Source organism: Vanessa atalanta, chromosome 24, assembly GCF_905147765.1.
Source record: "Vanessa atalanta chromosome 24, ilVanAtal1.2, whole genome shotgun sequence".
NCBI classification, from domain to species: Eukaryota; Metazoa; Arthropoda; class Insecta; order Lepidoptera; family Nymphalidae; genus Vanessa; species Vanessa atalanta.
Window position 1 is genome coordinate 6,442,924 of NC_061894.1, and position 22,327 is coordinate 6,465,250.

The 22,327-nt window shown below is 34.4% G+C and overlaps 1 protein-coding gene across 4 annotated transcripts; it reads right to left on the bottom strand.

Annotated features, from left to right (window-relative positions):
* Positions 1 to 930: 930 nt before the first annotated feature.
* Positions 931 to 21,541, bottom strand: LOC125073385 (MTOR-associated protein MEAK7). 4 transcript variants are annotated; one of them, XM_047684198.1, is made up of 11 exons: positions 21,426 to 21,541; positions 20,437 to 20,566; positions 9,357 to 9,489; positions 8,432 to 8,523; positions 7,515 to 7,708; positions 7,174 to 7,310; positions 6,286 to 6,432; positions 4,321 to 4,547; positions 2,715 to 2,900; positions 1,793 to 1,904; positions 931 to 1,300 (listed from the first exon to the last, which is right to left on the bottom strand). In XM_047684198.1, exons 2-10 carry the CDS (start codon positions 20,563 to 20,565, stop codon positions 1,794 to 1,796), a joined length of 1,356 nt encoding a protein of 451 aa, XP_047540154.1. In that variant the 5' UTR covers position 20,566; positions 21,426 to 21,541; the 3' UTR covers positions 931 to 1,300; position 1,793. The 4 variants fall into 4 exon arrangements, with proteins under 4 accessions (XP_047540154.1, XP_047540151.1, XP_047540152.1 ...); XM_047684195.1 differs by having other exon boundaries at positions 20,404 to 20,566; XM_047684196.1 differs by having other exon boundaries at positions 20,404 to 20,566; positions 21,450 to 21,539.
* Positions 21,542 to 22,327: the final 786 nt, after the last annotated feature.

Below are 22,327 nucleotides of genomic sequence, written 5' to 3' on the forward strand. Positions count from 1 at the left end.
AAAAATGTTTATTTTAATAATGCTTCCTGTCTATCTGTCATTATTGATTTGACATTTGAAAGAAGAAGACATTGCTGTCTTTTTAACACCAAAAATTAGTTTAGTGAATCAATATTTTGTACTTGTGGTCCAGTTTGAAGGAAAGAGCAAACATCTTCGTTTGCAGGTAGCGATGACGCGTTGGCCATGCAAGGAATCGCATACATTGTAGTACCAATGTACGGTCTTACCGATGGTTAAATTGTTTAGGACGCGTAATTCAAAAGTATTCATTTGAAAAACATTTCAAAGTCACCTGTGACGTAAAAAGTTATTATTATGGAAACCTGTATCGACTTTAAAGCCTCGGTATTCGTAACTCGTAAACAATCGACTCAAATACAACAACGATTCGTTAAATACAGATACCGGATACTAATACTTAAAAATATTCAATTGTAACTGCAAGACACGATTTTTCTCTATACGACAGTAGTACACGTATATACATTCACGCAATTTCATTTAAATAATCAAACAATAATTTAAAACGCTAACGTAAAACAACATGATTTAAATTTAAATAATAAATTACAACATTCAGTATCAAATTATTTAAAATGAACCTTTCTACTTTTTTTTAAAAAAATTAAATGTTATATATAAAATTATAGTGGTAACACTGAGGTTACAGAGTAAAAAACACAATTAAAGTCCGACCGCTGAGAGAGGGCGTTGCTGACAACTGTTTATCGTGACTAGAGATACTGTACGACCATAAACATAACAACGCAATATGGATTAAAAAAAAAAGTGCGACTATATAAAATCTAATGTTAGTTGACATTATTATATTCTACTAATTTAATTAAATTTAATATAAATTTAATACTAATGGGCGTTGGTGACCATTATGTGGCCCATTTGCTCGTCCGCCAACATATGCCATAAAAAAAAAACATTCTACCGCCAAACCGCAATACTTGGAGACGCGTTCCAGATAGGTAAGCACTCACCATACGGCACATTGGGCAGTCTACCTACCCAATACAATAACTTTAATTAAATCAAAAGCAATATCGAAAATTCGCCTCCTCATAGTTACATCGTCCACTCAGAAACGGAGACGCATCTCTCAGCAGCCGGAAATTAATAATGAGATCTTAAATTATGTACGCGTGTGAAAATATACTTATTTTTACAATTTCAATATCGAATGACTAGTCATTTCCAAAAGAATTATATTGCTAATAGTGCCTCCTGTGGTGGGCGGTAGCAAGAACTTCACAGCATCCTCAGGACTTCGCGTTCTCTGTAGCTGCTGTAAAAAAAACATACCAACAAAATTATGCATGACGCAATTTTGCATTAGATTCGGTAGATTTCGAGTGTTATTCCATTTACTAAGGCGGAAAGCCGGGAGCTCTTACCTACCTCGGGAGAGAGACATGTCCAGCAGTGGATTGCGCTGCGATTGATTAATAAAGGCAGTGTTTTTTACGACCTTAATATTAAATGCTCTTTTTTAATATACCATTAACCTCAAGGTATATTTATCATGTTTATAAAAATGTTTAAATTTTTTCTTACATTTCTTAGAATAAGGACACCCCTCAATTTGGGGATATAGAAGTCCACCAGGGGTAGCAATCGTAAATATCCCACGGCTGGGCAATCTCCTCTCAATGAGAAGATTTGAAGCTCGTACCGGCTCGCCACTCCAAAGTTACTCGGTTGGTCGGCCGTAAGGTTGCCAAATACCTTATACGCAGCTACAGAGTAAGGGGCGGGCGTTTGAATGGTATAAACTCACCCTACAGGGGCGGCGGCTCCCGGATGCCCTCGCTGTGGCGCGTGCGGCCCGCCATGTCGAGGATGGCCTTCGCCTCGGGGTTCGTGTCCAGCACGCTCAGGTCGCGCTCGTCCTGCAAGCCGCCAAGTTGGAGAACTCGTTCGATTTGTTTAGACGTATTATATACGACTTAAATATACATTAAAGGTTGGAAATCTATAAGGCAAATATGACTTCGAAGGATTATAACGGTAGCCGAAAATGTATGAGTCTGTAGAGCTTCTAAAGTCCCTAAATCGCACTCATTTTGTCCACCAATCGTGAGTCATTCCACAGAAGACCAATATAAAACAATACTTTATTCCAGTTAGAACGATGAGTGTAACTACAGACAATTAAGAGACTTTTGACCTCACCTTCCCAATTTAAAATTCCTGATGTTAATTTCGACTTTAATACAATTCTGAATAAAATTAACACATTTCGTGACTATCTAGGGCAAATTACTTTTAGCACACACATAATAAGCACACATAAAAAAAAAAAGAAAAAAAAAAAAAAGAAAAAGCTAAGACAAATCAAAAGTCTAATTCATTTCAAAAGTACCAGGGCACCATAAGCTATGTGGCCGTCTCTAGTTCCGGTAAGTCGTCGATAATTTGAGTTTTCCCAACCAACTTGAGAAAGTTTAGTTCTGATTTGTAAGCGGTGAGGACACTGTTGCATTCCATTATGGCTTCCGTTTCCTGGGAGGGAAAAGGGAGGATGATTAGGAAAAGGAGAAATAGGTAATAATTAGGTTTTTGTGAGGTCTAAGGCTAGTACGAACTATTACTTTTTGTAATTTTGTTTTTAAGGCAATTAAGAAAAAATTTAACGTGTGCACATGAGATATAAGCAGAGATAAGCTGCGTGTGTGTACGCAAGCTACGTGTGTGTTCACCTCGTCCTTGTCGATGACGGGTTTATCCCCGACGCCCCACACCTCCAGACTGCGGATGCGGAAGGAGGGCTCCTTGCTGAGTCTTCGGTACCCGCGGTAGGTGGAGCACGACTCCGCAGACGAACCCTCGCCGAACGGCTCCGCATTCACCCAGATGCCGCCGAAATGGAACTGGCCGCCCATCAGCTGAGGACGATACCATCAAAGTTACTGACGAGTCGAAAAGGAGAATCGATATAATACCTTTTGAGTTTATCGTATTGAATTTGAAAATATTTCGTCTAGAAATACTTTACCGGATTATTAGAAGCCCGTAAATGTCCCACTGCTGGGATAAAGGCCTCCTCTCCCTTTGAGGAGAAGGTTTGGAGCATATTCCACCACGCTGCTCCAATGCGGGTTGGCGGAATACACATGTGGCTGAATTTCGTTGAAATTAGACACATGCAGGTTTCCTCACGATGTTTTCCTTCACCGCCGAGCACGAGATGAATTATAAACACAAATTAAGCACATGAAATTTCAGTGGTGCCTGCCTGGGTTTGAACCCGAAATCATCGGTTAAGATGCACGCGTTCTAACCACTGGGCTATCTCGGCTCTATTTTACCGGATCCATAACAAAAATAGGGACATGCAAAGGGTCTACTATTTCTGGTGTCTGGGTCAAGATACCTTCAGATAGCCCAATTGCTTTACTATCCTTAAATATATTTAAACTTACTTTTATCTTGAGTAAATACCGCAATAACTTAACCCAACATGAAATAAATAAGGTTTTAAAGGGTTCGAAAGGGTTACCTCAGCTTTATGCTACAGTATGTATATAATCAACGCTGAACCAGCACTAATTTGATTAAGCAATATATATTTAATTTTTTTTATTCTGTACGGAACGATCTAGCTTCCATTTTATAAAAAAGAAGCTTCGTGACGTAATCTTAATATTCTAACCCATAATTATCTAATGTATACTCTATTCCAACCATAACAGGAGAAAAGCCAAATAAACAACATTTGACAGCAAATTGTCGCGATATCATTGGTCGAGAGCTTGATTGAGTTTTGAATTAATTGAGTTTTGAACGTCGACGAAACTGTTATCGGAATTTTGGAAAGTAAAATTAAAGTGTAATAGTATTGTATTATAAATAAATATATATTAATCATAAACTCTCAGTAGTGCACAATATAGCTGAGCTATTAGCGAATCGCATGAAATACGTAAATCTAAGGTTTGTTTATCTTTATTCCTACTTCGATTGGAATAGGCTATACAAATAATCCAGTTTTTTAAGTCGAATTTCGTTACCATAAGTTCAATATTTAAGTCCTGATGGGAGAACAAATAGACAGAGTTACTTTGGCATTTATGATAATGATATCGTCCTGCTCGATTTCGGCCACGGCTAAACTCAAGGGAGACTCTCTATTCCTTCCCTCTCATAATCCGATGAGACGTGAAATCCGAAACTACCTGAAAGAGTTCAGCCGCAGAACCCTTTTTATCGACTCGATCTGAGGTTTGCACCTAGGACCTCGGAATCTGGAGCCTTATATCCAACCTCTAGACCAGCGAGGCAGTCAAATAGTTTGAATGTACTTACCAAACCATTGGGCAAGGTTTTCGTATGATGATTCATGTATTGGTAATGATCATTATAATTAGTGGCTGGGTAGATCCTCATTTTGGGTGCACAGGTGAACAGGAACGACTCGTCCGTGCCGGTGAAGTTGGGACCGAAGGCCCAGGGTGCGGGGGCGAAGCCTCCGAAGATGTAACCACTGGAATCTTCGATTATTATTATGGATGGACCTTGCTCTATGATACGACCTGGAAAAAAAAATTAATAATTATTTCTGTATTTTTTTTTTATATAGACGGACGTGCAATTGGTAAGTTGTCGCCACTGTCCATAAACATTTTTCTAAATCAAAATATAATTTATTCAAGTAGGCTTTTACAAGCACTTTTGAATCGTCATTTAACAAACTATTTAAAGTAAAGCTACCACCCGTTCGGAATGTAGATTCTACCGAGAAGAACCGGCAAGAAACTCAGTAGTTACACTTTTTCAACATCTAAAAATAAAGTCATGTTAGTTAAATACAATTACATATGTATGTACATAACATACATATATAATTCTCCTGTCTGGAAATCACAAAGCTTTAACTCCACGCTTTTTTATCATTAACATAATCTTGTATCGAATAATATGCCTTCTTTACCAATGTATTTTTTACAATTAACTTGAAATCTAATCTAAATCTGACTCTATGAAACGGAAAAGTTAAAAATGTCTGCGGAATTTTATTATAGAAGCGGACACCTCGCCCCAAGAATGATTTATTGACTTTGCGGAGTCGGAAACTTGGCGTTCTAAGCTTATCCTTACTTCTTGTATACATACAATGATTATCACTGATTTTATCAAAGTGATCAATGCCACTGTCAATATACATAATACTGTTGTAAATATACTGTGACGCAACAGTCAGTATTCCTACAATGTTAAAAAACATTCCATTCCTTCTATCAACAATGCACTACAAAACTTAGGTACTAAGATGTTATGTCCCTTGTGCCCTTTTTATTTTCAACACAATAAATCCACAAACCGATTAAACTTTAACCATTTTCCTTTGACATCTTAAGCTGGTAGTATGACTGAATTAAATCTTGCAACTAAATTGTAACCCATACAACTCGACACTCTATACGCTGAACCTAATGAACTGAATATTTCCATACACTGTTGGTACTGGTAACAAAACAAAGTATTATGTTAAGATTTTCTCATTTTAGTTATTTGATTAAGTAATTGTTCTTTTTCTAGATAACTAATTTAGCCGGATAATCCATTTAAGTGGTTAGTAAAACAATACTTTGTCTTTTTCTTTTGAATGTCAAACCAATGTTGCTAGACAGAGACAAACAGAGTTTATTATCCGCTAAACAACTTTTGTAACTAAAGCCTTTAATATCTACAAATATATATTTATATACATAAATCTTGCGACTGTGTGTATTTGACTATATTAAACGGTTGGATTGATTTTGATAAAAAATTGGGAGTATTTGAGTTCCTGAACGTTTTGTTTTGTACCAGGTAGGTGGCGCTTGAATCAGGAAGTAAATAAAATTCATATATATCCCGAACGAAGTCGGGCTAGGCAGCTGGTATTAATAGTAATAAATGAGAAGTCGTTTACTTATCATATCCAGAAAGCTTATACAAGAAGACTCTTTTTTGTATAAACTTGCAGTTATAAAAAGATGCACTTTGCAGTTTAACCTTTAATCGGATGTAAGAAAATAAGGAAAGTAACTGCCTGCAAATATCTGGGCTAAGTCCTCTCACTTTAAGAAGACGGTTTAAATTTGTCTACCACGCTGCTCCAATGCGGGACCATTGAAATTAGACACATGCAGGTTTCCTCGGGCTGTTTTCCTTCGCCGCCGAGCACGAAGTCATTTATAAACTTGTCTGTCTGGTATTGAACTGAGCCATCTCGTCATTTTGATGTTACAAGATTTAATTACGTGTTCTTATTATAAATATAAATACCGGTCATAGTTGAAAACGATTCGCCGTGTATGTGAGTTGAAAACAAGAAACGCCACTTGTGCTGGAACTGCTGCGGCAAGTGCGCGTTGATCCACACGATGTGCGACATGTCGATGAACGCCGGGTAGTCCGGCATCGGGTCGAGACCTGGGGGGAACACATTATTACTGGACCACCTATTGCAGCAGTGGAGTCGAGGCGACTTAAACATGTAGATGTTTATCGAAAATTTCTTTTTTTATCTGTGTTTATATTCCTCTTTTTGAAGTTATACGTCTTTGAACTCGATGAAGTTGCTCGCTAACGCGCCAATTAAGTGTCAAGTCGCTCGAAATAGACAACTTAACACCTTATCTTATTATACAATGTTTTTTTTCTTTTTACAAAAAGAAGAAATTACATTTATCATGTGTATATATATGCCGACATAGTACAACTTTTCGCGCGCATACATAAGTACATGCACTGCTTGAATAAATCGGTATGGGCCAAATGATCTGCCTCACATATACAATAAATGGCAACACCTGGCATATTACCAAATCTTTTGATTTTTGTTGCCATATTAGATCATAGTACGATATTTAAACAACAACAAAACTCGTATTATTGAGCAAACACGATGCACTATAGCAAATGGGCCACCTGATGGTAAGTGGTCACCATCGCGCGTAGACAATGGTGCTTTAAAAATATTAACCATTACATCGCCAATGCGCCACCAACCTTGAGATCTAAGATAATATTTCCCTTGTGCCTGTAGTTGCACTGGCTCACTCACCATTCAAACCGGAACACACAATACAGAGTACTGCTGTTTGATCTTTATCTATCTAGTATCTTTGGAAGCATGGAGAAATATAATATTATAGAAATAAATATTCGTACCGTCAGGTCCGGGCAGTAAGGAGGGCGCGGCCGGCGGTAGGGGGGTGGGACTCTCGTCACCCGCTCTTTTGTTGATTCCGTACAAATTCACGTATACCAACTCAGCCACTTGTTTCAATAGAATATTTGACTGAAGCCTGGAATTATAAAGTATCGTTCACATGGATTTTTAAGGTGGATGTTACGTTTATATTTAACCAACGTCTAATGGGATTTTAAATATAACGAATGCTACAGTATCGTTAATTACGAAACAGCTGTTATCTCAAAAAATACTACATATATACATTTATCTACTGATGGCCTTGAAACTTTTTATATGATCTCATCTTAAACCTTACCATTTCGAAAGTTGTTGCGCCGTGCAATGTTGAGGTGATTCCATATCACCCCCAACGGACGCCGCAACGGCTTCCCCCAGGGCTTGCACGTGGGACGCTGTAGCTCTGAACCCCTTGTCTATCCATGTCCTCGCTCGTTTCGATGAGGACGATTTCACTATCTTTATATACGCCGACACGATGCTCTCACAATACTGTGGAGGGGAAGATTCGTTTACCATGATGTAACCTGACCTGTTCCGATAACGGCCGCCATTATCAACGGTGACCAGACAACTGCACAGGAGATATTATGCTACTCAAGTATTTACGCATCAAATCAAATCGAAATGTCCTTTATTCTAATTCTATTATAAATAGTTCCAAGATATCCTCAACAGTTGCCTATACTAATAAAATTGTGGTCGCGACCGAAATCGATTTGATGGCCATCACGATTTTACTTATTTTTAACAGGTTATATAAATAAACCATAAATGATAATGATAAGTTTCACTATTCATAAGTGCTAAACCTTAGAAAATAGAGTACTTACCTAATTATAATATTTAATTATAGTCATACTTAATTCGTAACCTCATCATATAAGCTCCTTTATAGAAAATTTGCTTTATGCGACAATATATAATTAATAAAAAAAACATTAGTGTATCAAAGGGCATGGCGACGATACTTTCGTTCAATAAACAAAATGATCCAACAGGAAGGTTTATAAGTAATAAATATTATATTTGTTCTTCATTCTAAAATGTTTATACAGACCCTTATTGTATAAAGCTGAGACGAATATTTAATGACCTATAAACTTTTAATTATAGTCTACAAATATAATCACAAGTAAATAAAATACATCTAATATAGTACCGTAAGAAATATTAAAACTATTATAAGTTTATTTACTAAATGCAAGACCTTACCTCCTTTAGCAGCTGGAAGGGTAGTTCAAAATCCTCGTTGTAGTCCATGCCGAGGCAGTTGTATGTGACCATCATTCTTTCCTCAACTGTACCTGCAAACATTTTGACAAAGATATGATAACAAATTAAGAACGAATATCTATACATTTAATAAAATTAGAGTGTCTGTTTGTAAAATTAAAATAACCGCATTTTACTAAATGCATGTGTATGTATATACGGTACATATACCAAAATAACATTTTTACAATTTTAGTCTGTCTGTCTGTTTGTACTGGTTAATTTCTGGAACGGCTGGACTAATTTTGACGGGATTATATATAAAATAAAAATAAAGTCGCGCTGCAATTTCCAAATAAATTAAATTCAAAGGCGCACGAAGTCGCGGGCACAGCTAATATATAATAAGATATAGTACGAGATGGGGTAGTATTTTTAATTTCCTAGCGTAATTAAAAAAGGTCGTCAATGACGAATACACGCAATCATGCAAGACGGACGTGATATGATTTTTTCTCGAACAAAGGCATCTGTTAGAGGGAAGTTGAGTTGTTGGATACTTTTTTTATCTATTTATTGGACGATAGACAGGTCACCACAGATAGACATTAAAGGTAGACCATTAATAGCCCACAGCTGGACCACCTGCTCTTTTAACGGGGTAGGATTTTTCTGTAATGCTTTAATTTGAAGAAACTGAATTTTACAGTAACGTCACCAACAAATATGTGGACTCTCCTCTGATGGTAGAGCTAGTCATTAGGTACCACAGAGTTATGCTACAATATGTAATGTCCACTGTGCAGTTACACTGGCTCACTCGACCTATTAAACCGAAACACAACAGTAATAAATATTGCTGTTTGTCGGTAGAATATGTGATGAATAAACGGTACCTACCCAGACCTCCCAATAATACACTTACCACGAACATTGTAAACGTATAGTTCAGCGAATCTATTGAACTCAACGGTTGCTGTCTTCTGCTGTCCAGAACCGAATAAGAAATTGGTGAGGTACTGCGCTAGCCTCGGATCTATTTGTGGACCCCAAAATTTCTGCAAATATAAAAAACAGTATTCAAAAAAAGTTCTAGAATATTCTAAAAAGTATAATGAACGCTTCCTACATCCTGATCCGCAGGGTTTACCTTGAATTATTGAAACACTATCTTATATATTACTTGCAAATAACCGGTGTCTATTGACTTTATAAAAATTGTGTGTTAAATTTTATCGCATACCTACAGCTTGCGTTAAAATACGCTCCGTTCTCTAATGGACACCAATTACCATGGCGATTATTTGAAAGGTACAGACATTAGCTGCAATGCCATCTAATGGCAAGTTACATCAATGTGAAAAAAGCACATCTATTTACCGGACATACTACTGGGTCCACAGGACCCTGACCCATTGGGTCAGAAACATATGACACGGTATCTGTGTGCTTCCGTTGAGGACACGCCCAGGTAAGGAGGCATGCCTCGAGGCCCGTACCCCGCTTGACCTAGGCCAAGCAGGAAGAACCCACATAATCATTAGTAATTTTTCTTGGTGACCACTCAAACGATGTCGAAGTCGCGGAATCTCCAAAGATATAACACCATCAAGCAGATCAAACCACGCCTATTAACGTTTCAACTGCGTATCAGACTCGTATATAACGGTTTTAGTGATCATCCGCGTATCATATCCGAATTAGGTTCTCTCAGTTGTTAAAAAATATTCTTTGTAATGAAGAGTATGAGACTATGTCCACTGGACCATTCCGTCACCATCACTGTCGCGTGACATGCACCGCCAAAATATTGTCACCGACATCAATTTGGTAATGGAAGAAGACGGTGTAGTGTGTACACATCTTTATTGCAAACAACCCAAGTTAAGAACAACCATACACGTAATATTTCCAACATGAAAGTTATCAATTTTGATCTTGAGCTCAGCTTAACATACATTAGTCAATCTTGTACAATACAAATATTGTATTTCCGAAAAATATACTAAATTTGTGTCAAACTTTCATAATGTTTGGATAGTTTAGTCAAAATCATCTCGGTATATAGGCCACGCTGTCAAAGATTATTTACAAACGTGTTTTCATAAAGTTCATTGTTTATGTTCAGTTTTGATGGCGTACTAGTTTTATATTTAAAATTTGCTCTAAGATATTTCAGAACCTTCATAGCAACAGAATACCGCGAGTCTGGTTGTCGTCATAAAATAAATTTTTACAGCTCTTTGTATATCTGGAAAAACCAGTTAGAACCGGCTTTAACCCTTTATGGGGGTACATCTAGATTGTCTGTTAGCGTACGACCAAAACTATTATATTACCACCAAAACGGCTGCTTTCAATAATTTTTGACTGGAAAAGTTGGGCTCAAAAATAACCTGCTTTGGGTTCAAAGCGGGGTTAAACTCAATTGGCTTCACATACATTTAAATACCTAGTATAAAGTATTTAATTATGAGATGCATTTACTTACGGCTTCGTTTATTTATGAGCACCTACTTAGATATGATGTTTTTGGAACGTCACAGAAGTAAACGAAAAGCACATAAAGGTGTTGAACCTGCGTGTCCAATTTTCAGTTGTATCAGATTTACCCTTGCATTGGATTTTGTATGTTTTTTTTTAAGTTTGTCATTTTAGAAATGACCAAAAATTCATTTATATTATTACTTTTCACGAATAATTACACCAGATACTTAATGTAAGAACAATAACCTAACTCGTCATAAATCTCGATCCTTAAATATCAGAAAGTAATTTGCGTAATTCAACCATAATATTTAATAGATAAACTCAATCAACTACAAACTTTACATATTTTTCATAATCGAAGTGCAATCATACAATGGAAACTTTGCTCAAAATTCACCATTAAAATACACCCGGTAATAATATTTTATCAATTTAAATATAAAAGCATTCCACTTATCAAAAGCATTCCAATTTAAATTGATTAACAAGAAAAAAAACCTAGTCGAAGCTCGCGCGCGCAAATATTTACGTCAAAGGCGTGGTTTTCTTCAATCTTAGTCCATAACAATGGATTATCTGCATTTCAGTCTATGGCCACGAAACCTGGGATAATATATGGATTAAGCAAATCAGGTTTCCTAGGAAAATTGTAACCATTTTTGCGAAAGACTCCAGTTGACGAATATTGTTTAAAAACAATCAAAAACTTATAATATCAAATTTAATTCAAGTAGGATCCTTTTTATTACTAGGATTTAAATTAAAAAATATTTTAGGAGTAGTTCGCAAATGTACAGGGGCTAGAGAAACTGAACCTGCGATTCACATTTACGTCGCCATCGTCGTCGATCTTTAAAACATTGATTTATTGAGTCTTCAAATGATTAATATTCTTACTCTAATTATAGAAAAGCTGATCATTTTAATTAACTAATTTAGTTTTAATCCGAATGATAATTGGTAGGTTGCAACTCATTGGCCGCCAATTGAGTAGAGGCGACCAACGAGCTTTTAGATTAGAACCAAATAATTCAATCGGTTTTTAAACAACAATACAAAAATCGGAGATTTAATCTTTTTTATACTGAGAAACGTTATGAGGACACGACGGACATTATACGGTACGAAGGTTTAATCGTAAGGTATTAAACTATTTCTGCGAAGTGCAACCTCGCGAAAGTATTTTCTTCTTAATAAAAAAATAAAATAACTGACTGACATACAAAGCACAGACGAGACAGACGAAATTTTGCAGAGGATTTTTTTATAGTACGTAGGTAGTTTTATAGTTGGTAGTATGTAGGAGCAACTATATAAAATTATCCAATCAAATCCATCGAATTTCCTAAGAGGGTATGGTAATGATGGTAGATAAAATTTGTTACTCATAATTGAAGAAATTTGGAAATCGGTATTAAGGCTAACCTTAATGAGTTAAACACACAACTAACAGCCAACTCGAGAGCCGGAACGATACTTACTCAAAAAGGAGAGGCTCTTGTCCAGCACAAACGTAGGTACAAAACGTTTTAGTATAACTATATTGGTACACATTGGTAATAACGCATTCAATGACCAATCCTTAGCCAATATTCGTCCAATAAAACAAAATCGTCCAATCAAGGACCATCGAATTATATTTAACGATTCCAATCGCGTATCATAATCGCTCGCTTCAAGGCTCGCTAGCTGATAGTCCAACATTTTTCCGGCATTGTTCGATGAGAAAATAAACAATGTTTCCGATCCCAAAGATTCGGTATATTTGTTTACGTTTGCGCGATGAATTTATGCTTCCATTAGTGACTTAGATTTATACGTAGATTGTGTACCTGCAGTTTGTCTAGTGGAACGAACAATCTATCGATGAGCTTATTTTATTACTCTGTGGTTTTCATTCGTTTAAACGAATACTAGTCGTTAAGTGTCACGGGTAAATTGAATCTGCTTTTCGCATCGTAAATCGGCACGTATACCTATTGAAGCTTAGAAATTTTTATGTGTGGAATAAAACTTACTTACAATATAAAACTCACAACGAGTATTTAATTGTTACACACATACATTTATATGTATGTAGATTGTATCTACTTACAAGACAACTATTTCAGTAACTTGTTTCAATAGAAAACTATTGGATCGCAATTCAACAGATTTTTATAAATTTCGAAACCTATGACATGTTTTTTTTTTTTTATTTAATTTAATTGTAAACCAACGACGTCTGTTCGAAGGATTTAAATTTTTGTTTTTTTTTTTTTTTTTATACAGACATAGCGCCGCTCTCAAAGTGGCCAGTAATTTCTTTCCGCTCTCTAAAATTCTTTGTTAAATCATAACAATTTAATAAATTTCAATCAAGAATCCTCATTACTTTTCTGCACATCTACGGCTGGAGCTATTCTAAATTAGATACCATACCATAACCGATTTTTTTGCGTGCAGCTATCGTCCCATAATCACTGGGACAAAAATCGCCTTACGCTATTAATATATAAGATATTCATAAATAAATCTATATTACAATGATAACATATACATATAATTATACATAATGTATTGACTTTAATTCGTATCGCGAAGACCAATCATTTCGTATATTCTTATACCGTCGATTGTACAAATATCGCTTGATATAATATTACAATAACGTATTGTAGCGTACAATACAATACAATACAATACAAATTTAACTGTATTTACTAACATCTATGTAAAATTATAGATCGAGTTAAATCAAATATATATGTTATTAGGATTCATTTTGACCATATCCATAAAAATGAGCCCAAAAAATTCCAACTTTTCTAAAAAAATCATTAATATACATACTACAAATTTTGTGCATTACTGAAACATATTTTTTTTTTAGCATTAGCAGCCCGTAAATGTCCCACTGCTGGGATAAAGGCCTCCTCTCTCTTTTGAAGAGAAGGTTTGGAGCATATTCCACCACGCTGCTCCAATGCGGGTTGGCGGAATACACATGTGGCAGAATTTCGTTGAAATTAGACACATGCCCTGGAAACCCCTCACGATGTTTTCCTTCTTCGCCGCACGAGATGATTTATAAACACAAATTAAGCACATGAAATTTCAGTCGTGCCTGCCTGGGTTTGAACCCGAAATCATCGGTTAAGATGCACGCGTTCTAACCACTGGGCCATCTCGGCTCCATTACTGAAACAATCAGGACTATTAAGGAAGATCAATTAATATCGAGATGATCTTTAGCCAATCATAATTTAAATCCATAACACACAATTGAAATGCAAATTTCTGAAGCCACACTAAATCACAGTCATCAAACACGTATTCCGCACAGATTAATCAAATAGCAAATCGTTAACAATTCGTATATCCGTCATTATTCAGCTCAACAATCTCCTAATGGGTCACGTATGGTTTCGACGGGAATATGTTCGTATCAATCATCGTATTTGATTGTTCTGTTCAAAGTGCTGACCGCAGTGACGTCAAATGCAACGAGGACTGTTTATAATCTGTGGCTAATTTATATGAGAGTCGAAATAGGCGCCTAAATATGAAGCGATTAGTCAGAATATACGAACCTTGAAACTATATGTTGCTACAGAATCCTGTTACATGAAAACATACCTTTGGAATGGAATGGAGAATATTAAATCATTAGCTAGTTTAACATACAAAAGTATTTAAATGTAATTTTTTTAAATTAAATTTCGGTATTTACTTGATTTTCACTGAATAATCTCAGTATTTGTGTCGAATTGCACTTGCTGAATTATTGTCTAACTTAAAAAGATTTTCTGCAACAAATTTGCGTCTTTTATAATTTACAAGCTATTCGTCCCGGTTTCACACGGGCGCTAAAGTCTAATATTAATACTTTTTAGATTTAAGAACAAACATTAAATAACAATTTTTGTTTTTTCCGGTTAGAAAAAGTTTAAATTTTTGGCTTTTCTCTACAATAACATGTTTTATACATACAAACCTTCCTCTTGACTCACTCTGTTTATTGATAAAAATCGCATTAAAATCCGTTGCGCTGTTTAAAAGATCTAAGAGTACAGACTACAGACGAAGTTGGGGGAAGCGACTTTATACTATGACAAGCTGTGCCCAAATTTGGATTACACGAGTATATTTCAGAAACAATACTATATGAGGAACATATAATTAACAAAGCACCAATATAATTTGAGAGATTGGTAACTACTTCACTTATTAGGGTCATAGCATCAAGTCACGTCCCATCTCAACAAAAAGACTATCTAACGCAATATCAGAGTTCCGTATCTCTAAAGTAAAAAGGAACTCTTAAGAAATTCCTTCGTTGCCCGTCTGTATGTCTGTCCGGCTTGTATCTTGTATTTTCTAGCGCAAGCGTAGGAAAAAATGCGAAAACTATGAGCGTCGTTTGGCTATCTTTTTTTACCTGATCTTGAACATGCAAACCTAAGATTTGTACGTATAGCCATTTTGATTATGTCCATTATTGTTTTTTATAATAATTAAGTTTCCTTATTAGATGGGATCACGTCCCAAGGCGCCAAATTTAGGGTGTCGTTGAGGTCTAAAGACTAGTATCTTCCGTGCTACGAACACTCACTACTATGCCTTACGCAAATCGAATCGAATCGAAAAGGTCAAAGACACCCACTGAAGCCATTTGGCACCTTGCAGACCAGTTCACCCCAAAATTAAAATGGCGCCGAATGCAAATCCAACTCCGGGTGCTTAGATGGTTAAAACCTGCCTAGTTAAAGTGCGCAGATTACCTGCATTAAATCTAGCCTATTAACATGACAGACTTGACCTTCATGTCCTTGTTTGTGTTTACTTAAGTGTACTTAACGATTATGTAAATGTGTGGGTCTAAATTCCGATTTAAAATTATCTTCTGTTAATAACCACGAGAATAATAATCGCACCTCAACTCTTAACTTCCTGAACAGCGAGCTATTGTTAAAACAAAATAGCCGCATACCAGTCCCGTCTATTTTAACACCAAATTACACCTCAGCGTCGATTTAGCGGCAGTAAATCAAAACGAACGATTCAAGGATTATGACGGACAGATTTAATTTCTACCTATAGTGTGATTAAGGGCCGACTTTTTAATCACGCACAAAAATTTAATGGTTTTTTCTAGTGCCAAATGGGATAAGAAAAGTAAAAGTTAAGTAAGTCTACAAATGTTCCATTGCTGGGCTAAGTACTCCGCTCTTTTTGAGATTGGTTTGGACCATATTCCACAGCACTGTTCGAAAGTGGATTGGTGGCGGTTTGGCAGTTTTTCACCTTAAACAGGCTGATTTCTTCAAGATATTTCCCGTCACCGCCGAGCATGAGATGAATTAGAGGATACAGATTATACGCGATTTATTTCGTGGGACAATATATAAAAAAAGTTTACTATAGAATTGAAACATCATAAAGTTTCAACCAAAAACCAAACCGACTTCAAATTAAAAAAAAAAAAAAAAACAAAATAAATCTGTTATCTAAATGATAGATTTCACAGGTAACATAACATAAGAATACAACCTCCATATTTTTGAAGTCGGTTAAAAGACCATCAAACAACATTTTTAGTGCTAAATGTTATTATAAAATTAACGACTTTTTAGCTGAAAGCACGCCTTGAAAATGAAACTATTGCATCCAGGCAGTTTCAAATATAAATAACTATTAAAGCCCGCGGCTTCGGACGCTTGGAATTCAGATTGTGACGAAAATGCTTCAAGAATTAGTATACAACCCTTATTACTCGACATAGGTTATATGATAATTTAGAGTGACAAACAAAGATACTTTCGCATTTATAATATAAGATTATATTTATTATTGTAGATACATTTTTTATTATAAAAAAAAATACATAACAAAATAACCCCATTGAATTTCACTGGTTCTTCTCAGATCTGAACAGTTTCTTTCTCGTACCGTTGGAAGATTTTTTGGCAATCGACAAGATAAAGAACACGTAATGATAAAGACAGAAGATGTTGAATTAAGATTTTGAATTTAAAAAAAAACGCCAAGGTCCCGTAAATTGGAGAAAAATACCGCTTTCGAAGTAAAAATAAACTCTCATACAGTGACGCCCTTGCTCGTAACATTAATTTAAATCGCTTAAACTACTAGGACTACTACTAGGGACGATAAAAGAAGTATTTGAAAGCTCGTAAAGCCGCTATCCCGCGCTTGATCTATTTAAGACTTTGTTGAGAATAATATCATCATCGTTTCAGCAGCATTTTCATTAAAATGGTCTAATGTGCTTTTTTTTCTTTTTTCTAATATTTCCACTTTTAAAGGTTCGTTGAGGATTATTTTGGATTTAGCAATTTTGCAATTGCTATTATTGATATTAGAGGTATTTAACATATATTTTTTTATGATATCGGGCAACTGGGCTACCTGATGACAAGTGGTCACTATCAGACATCGGCGCTGTACGAAACATTAACCATTCCTCACTTCGCCAATGCGCCACCAACATTGGAAACTAAAATCTCCCTTATACCTGTAATTACATTTTCTCACTCACCCTTCAAACCGGACACAACCATATTAATTATTTATCGCTGATTGGCGGATATCTGATGAGAACCTACCCAGACAGGTTTGCACAACTTCACATAAAACTACTAAACGAATTTGGAAATAATTTGGAATAGACTTAGCTCATACACTGACTATTTCTATCGTTGCTTTAGCGATAAGGCGCCTGGTTCCCTCTTATGTATATTTTAGTTTTACTCTTGGTACAATGAAGTACAAACTTAACATTGTAAAATACTTTCCGGTATACATGATATAAATATATACAAACGTACTTAACGATTTGTAACTAAAATAGAGTTTCTCGGAAACTAATTGCGAATCTCATTGAGAGCCAGATTTAGCGGCGACAATGTGTAAAATGCGTGATACACATTCCTTAATATAAATCTAGATATAAGTTACAAGTAACGAGGAAATTTATTGTTTAACAGCAGCGTCTTATGCACCACGTGCTCGAGTACAAGTATCGTTAAGGCAATCACCCCCCAAAAGTTTCCATTGATCGAATTCCAATGTGGAAACATTGGAATATGTTACTTGACCATATTATTTACGTCTGGGTAGGTATCCACTCATCCGATATCCTACCGCCAAACAGCAATACTTATTGTTGTGTTTCGGTTTGAATGGTGTGTTAGCTAGTGTAATACATGTACATGCACAAGGGACATAACATCTTAGCTCCCAAGGTTAGTGGCGCATTGGTGTAATGTAAGGAATTGTTATTATTTCTTACAGCGTTTATGTCTATGGGCGGTGGTGACCCCTTACCATCAGGTAGACCATTTGCCCGTCCGCCTAAATATAACATTAAAAAAAAAAAATCGGCGTGGCGCCCCCAATGAGCGTGGCCCGGATGTTTTACACCCTCTGAACCTAAATTAAAAACTAAGGCCTAAAAGTCTAGGGCCAAATTATTAACATTGGATAGCGTGTGATTAGTTAAACATTCTACTCATCCCTTTAACAATATTTTTATTTACATAGTAAACTAATTGTCACAGCCGCAGATTTTTAACCGATTTAAAAAAGAACAGGGTTCTCAATTCGTCCATATCTCTGCAATATCTATAAAAAAGATCTCTTTTTTTTGTGCGCACATCACGATAAAACCTCTGAATATTTGACGTGAAACCATTACATTTAGCATGTTTCATGGAGAAGATTTTGGTTCAGATCTGCTAGTATAATATATGGAATTCGTCGTCGGTCGACATATTATAATCCACGTAAGTATTGACCCAGTGACTAGACCACGTGAATCTTAAGCTTACAATGCGAGTTCCATTTACAAGCGAGTGTAGCCGGCAGCGTAATTTATTAATGTTAAAGATAGCTTCGCGAGGAAACCTACACGGGTCCAATACAATATTTAATTTGGACGAAGATTTAAAGGCTTTTGAATTATTTAACTGACATAACAGCATCAACAGACGAATGCTGACACTCAGCCTAAATATGGAAACCAACATAACTCCTAACTTTACACCGGTTATAAACGAAACATAGTAAAAATAGTTTTTAATATCATATTCGCCATTTGATTGGCCAAAAAACATTCGTTAAATTACTCGACTAAATACAAGAGTAACATAAAAATTCTTAAGAGCTACACGGATAAATCAAACATAATACTATACCCGTTTAAGAAGTTAAGCGAATCAATTAAGTATTATATATTCGCCCTCTAGGTATACAAAGCAAGCGTCATTTTTAATTGGCATGATTATCATCAGGAAAATTGAGAAGTTACATTCTATAACTCGCTTTGTATCTCACTACGGTTATACGTTATTTCTTGCGTGTATTCGTTAAATATTATATATTAATGTTATATATTATATTCCTTTCTGATATATTACTTGTTCTAATATGAGGTTCGAGTTTATTCATAGAGAATAACACTACTGTTTTTAATGTCTATGCTCGATCATACTCCATAAAATGTTAAATTTCGGAATGAATTCTAAACATTCAAAGTGATCTGACACTAAAAAGAATGCTTCATTCGTTCGAAAACCTTTAAAGGCTGATGTAATAAAAACATACTGTTAAATATTTTAAAGAAATCTATCATCCCAACCACACACACCTGTTAAACCAAAAAAACATAACAAAATATTATTGACCGCAAGTTCCTTGTGTTAAATTGAACAAAATGATTAAAACACAAAAACATATTAAAGCACGTGATAACAAACTCAATGAAAAAATGAAAATAAACAAACAAAGTGTTATAAAATCATCTTTTAAAAGAAATCATAGTTAATTTAAACACAAAGAAATAATATATTAAAACATTACTTTCAAGTATCAAATTATATATTTTTATATCAATATGATAATACTTGTATGTAATGTATAGGTATTGTGTTAGTGACATATATTTATTTAAATATATAATAGCAATCAGCAGTCACTATGACCGCTGAGAAAACTAAATACAATAAATTAACTTTTGCTGGATGCCATATGTAACATTGAAAAGGTTGAAAAAGTCCAATGATACTAAATTTAACAAAAGTAACCATTTTATTATATAAATATGAAGGAGACAAAAAAATCCTTATACTTTTAATATTATAAGTATCAGTATTACGGCTACGGCACCAACTTATATATTTAAATCCTTCATTTAAAATTTGAATTTTATTTTTTGTATTATTTATCTCTCTCTTCAAAAATAATATTGATTTGCGTTACTTAGGCAATAAATAACTTTTAATATAGAATCAACACTATATGGGTTTGGATATGTTAATTAAGATTTATAGCAACAATTACTGCAATTACAGAAGTTTTCTGTTACAAAATTTGTAGTGAATAAAGTTTTCTTTTAGTTATATGTATGTTGTAATAAATAACTAATATTGTCACTAACACAATCCAATAAAAAACAAAAAGAAATGAAATAAAAATGAACACACTTCTAATGACACTGCGTCTATTTTGCCACTCACGATGAGATCCTCCTCTCGGATCCTCTCAGAGTTCTTACTGGCTGCTCGGAAGGTAGCCGCGACATACTTCTGTTCATCCTTAGTCAAGAGTGTACACTTTGCAGCCAGCTTCTTGCTGGTGTTACCCATTCTATAACAATACAATAATATTATAAATTACAAGAATGATTTTTTTAATGAAATTCAGTAATCAAAAATTAATTATATCATATTGAACCTTTTTTTTTAGTTTTTTTTAAGTTTGTATATTTAAAAGCTAAAATAAAAAAAAATATATAAATACAGACATTACGATAACAAATTTAAAATACATTGAAATAAAAAATAGTCATTTGCGCTCAAGGTATGGAATCTTTTATTTATCTAAATATATATAATAGTTTAAATTTTAATTTAAAAGTTCATTTTATATTATAGTTTTGTTTTGTAAAGTTCACAATTTTTTCTTGTAAATTCCGTCAAACGAAACTACGTGTTTTTATATAAAAGACGAGTTCTATTATAATAAATATTATTTTTGAAATAATACTGCTACTTCAATTTCTAAGATAATTATTTCGAGCCAATCATTATTATGCAAATTCGAGTAGAAGTCACGAGTGATAAGGCATTTCCTTGAAAACATTTTTTCGTTTCATTTAATTTAGGTAACATTCAAGAAAATCTGTTTACAGGGAAAAGTTTTCCCTATAAACATATTTCAGATTTCCCGGAAAACTGTGTCTTAACAGGGAAAACTAGCTAAAGGCTATCTATCAAGTTATCGTAATTGAAATCATAAATAAAAAATTACCTTATTACACAAAACAAACAATTAATTATTTATATGTCATCACAAACGAAAACTTTACAGAATATTTATTTAATAGTGCCTAATTTACAACTAAATAAATTTTAATTTACATTATAAAGATAACATTGGACAATATAATCAATAACAATTTTTGCTTATCAAATTCGTCAATTTTATGAATGTCGGCTGAGGTTACCTGTCAACTTTTTTTTTTATTTACTTTTTCTATCACTGATAACGACACGAATGCCACGGTCGTACTCTCCACTCTACGAAACAACTTGCGTCACACGTCGCGTTACAGCAACTGCCGTTTGCCGTCTTACTTCTTATTCTTATCGCGTTAAATTTTGGGCTGGAAATAAACCGCCATGCAATGTAAATATTTAAACCTTATTTTAGCACTAATAATAGCTTAATAAATATTTAAGTACCTAGTAACGTGATTTGTCACGTAATAAAATAAAATAAAATAAAAATCACAAACATATTTCGATTCAAAATCATTATTTTATAATTAGCATTAAATTATTTATAATATAAGTTTAGAAAATGTTATAAAACCAAAGATTATGAGTACTAAAAATATGTTTACAGTTTTAATAATTGACCTGACGGTAGTTATACAGTAATAAGAGTTATTAATAGACATGTAGGTACAAAAGTATTATACCTAACGTGTAATTTGGTCAATAATCGGTCATAGTAAAATGAAGTGTTCGATATGTTTGATATAATATGATAGGATGCCAAATGGAGATAAACCTATGCATATTTAATGTTGTCAATAAAGTACTAAAATAGCAATTTACAATTATTGTTTTTACTATCAAATTTTTTTGACTAGGGTTGAGTATAAAATGAACTGTTTCATCAAGTTTTATGTAATTTACTAACATCTTATTCTTAATGTAAACGTCATAATAATGGGCATCTCGGTTTATATCGTGTAAATAATTAGAAGATGATATATATTTTATTTTTAAAAACAAATAATTCATTTAAATATTTATTAAGTCAAATATAACATTTCAAGCACATTTTTTGTTTGTTATCTTTTTAAGTTGTTATGTACTCTGTTTTAAGTTATCAAGAAAC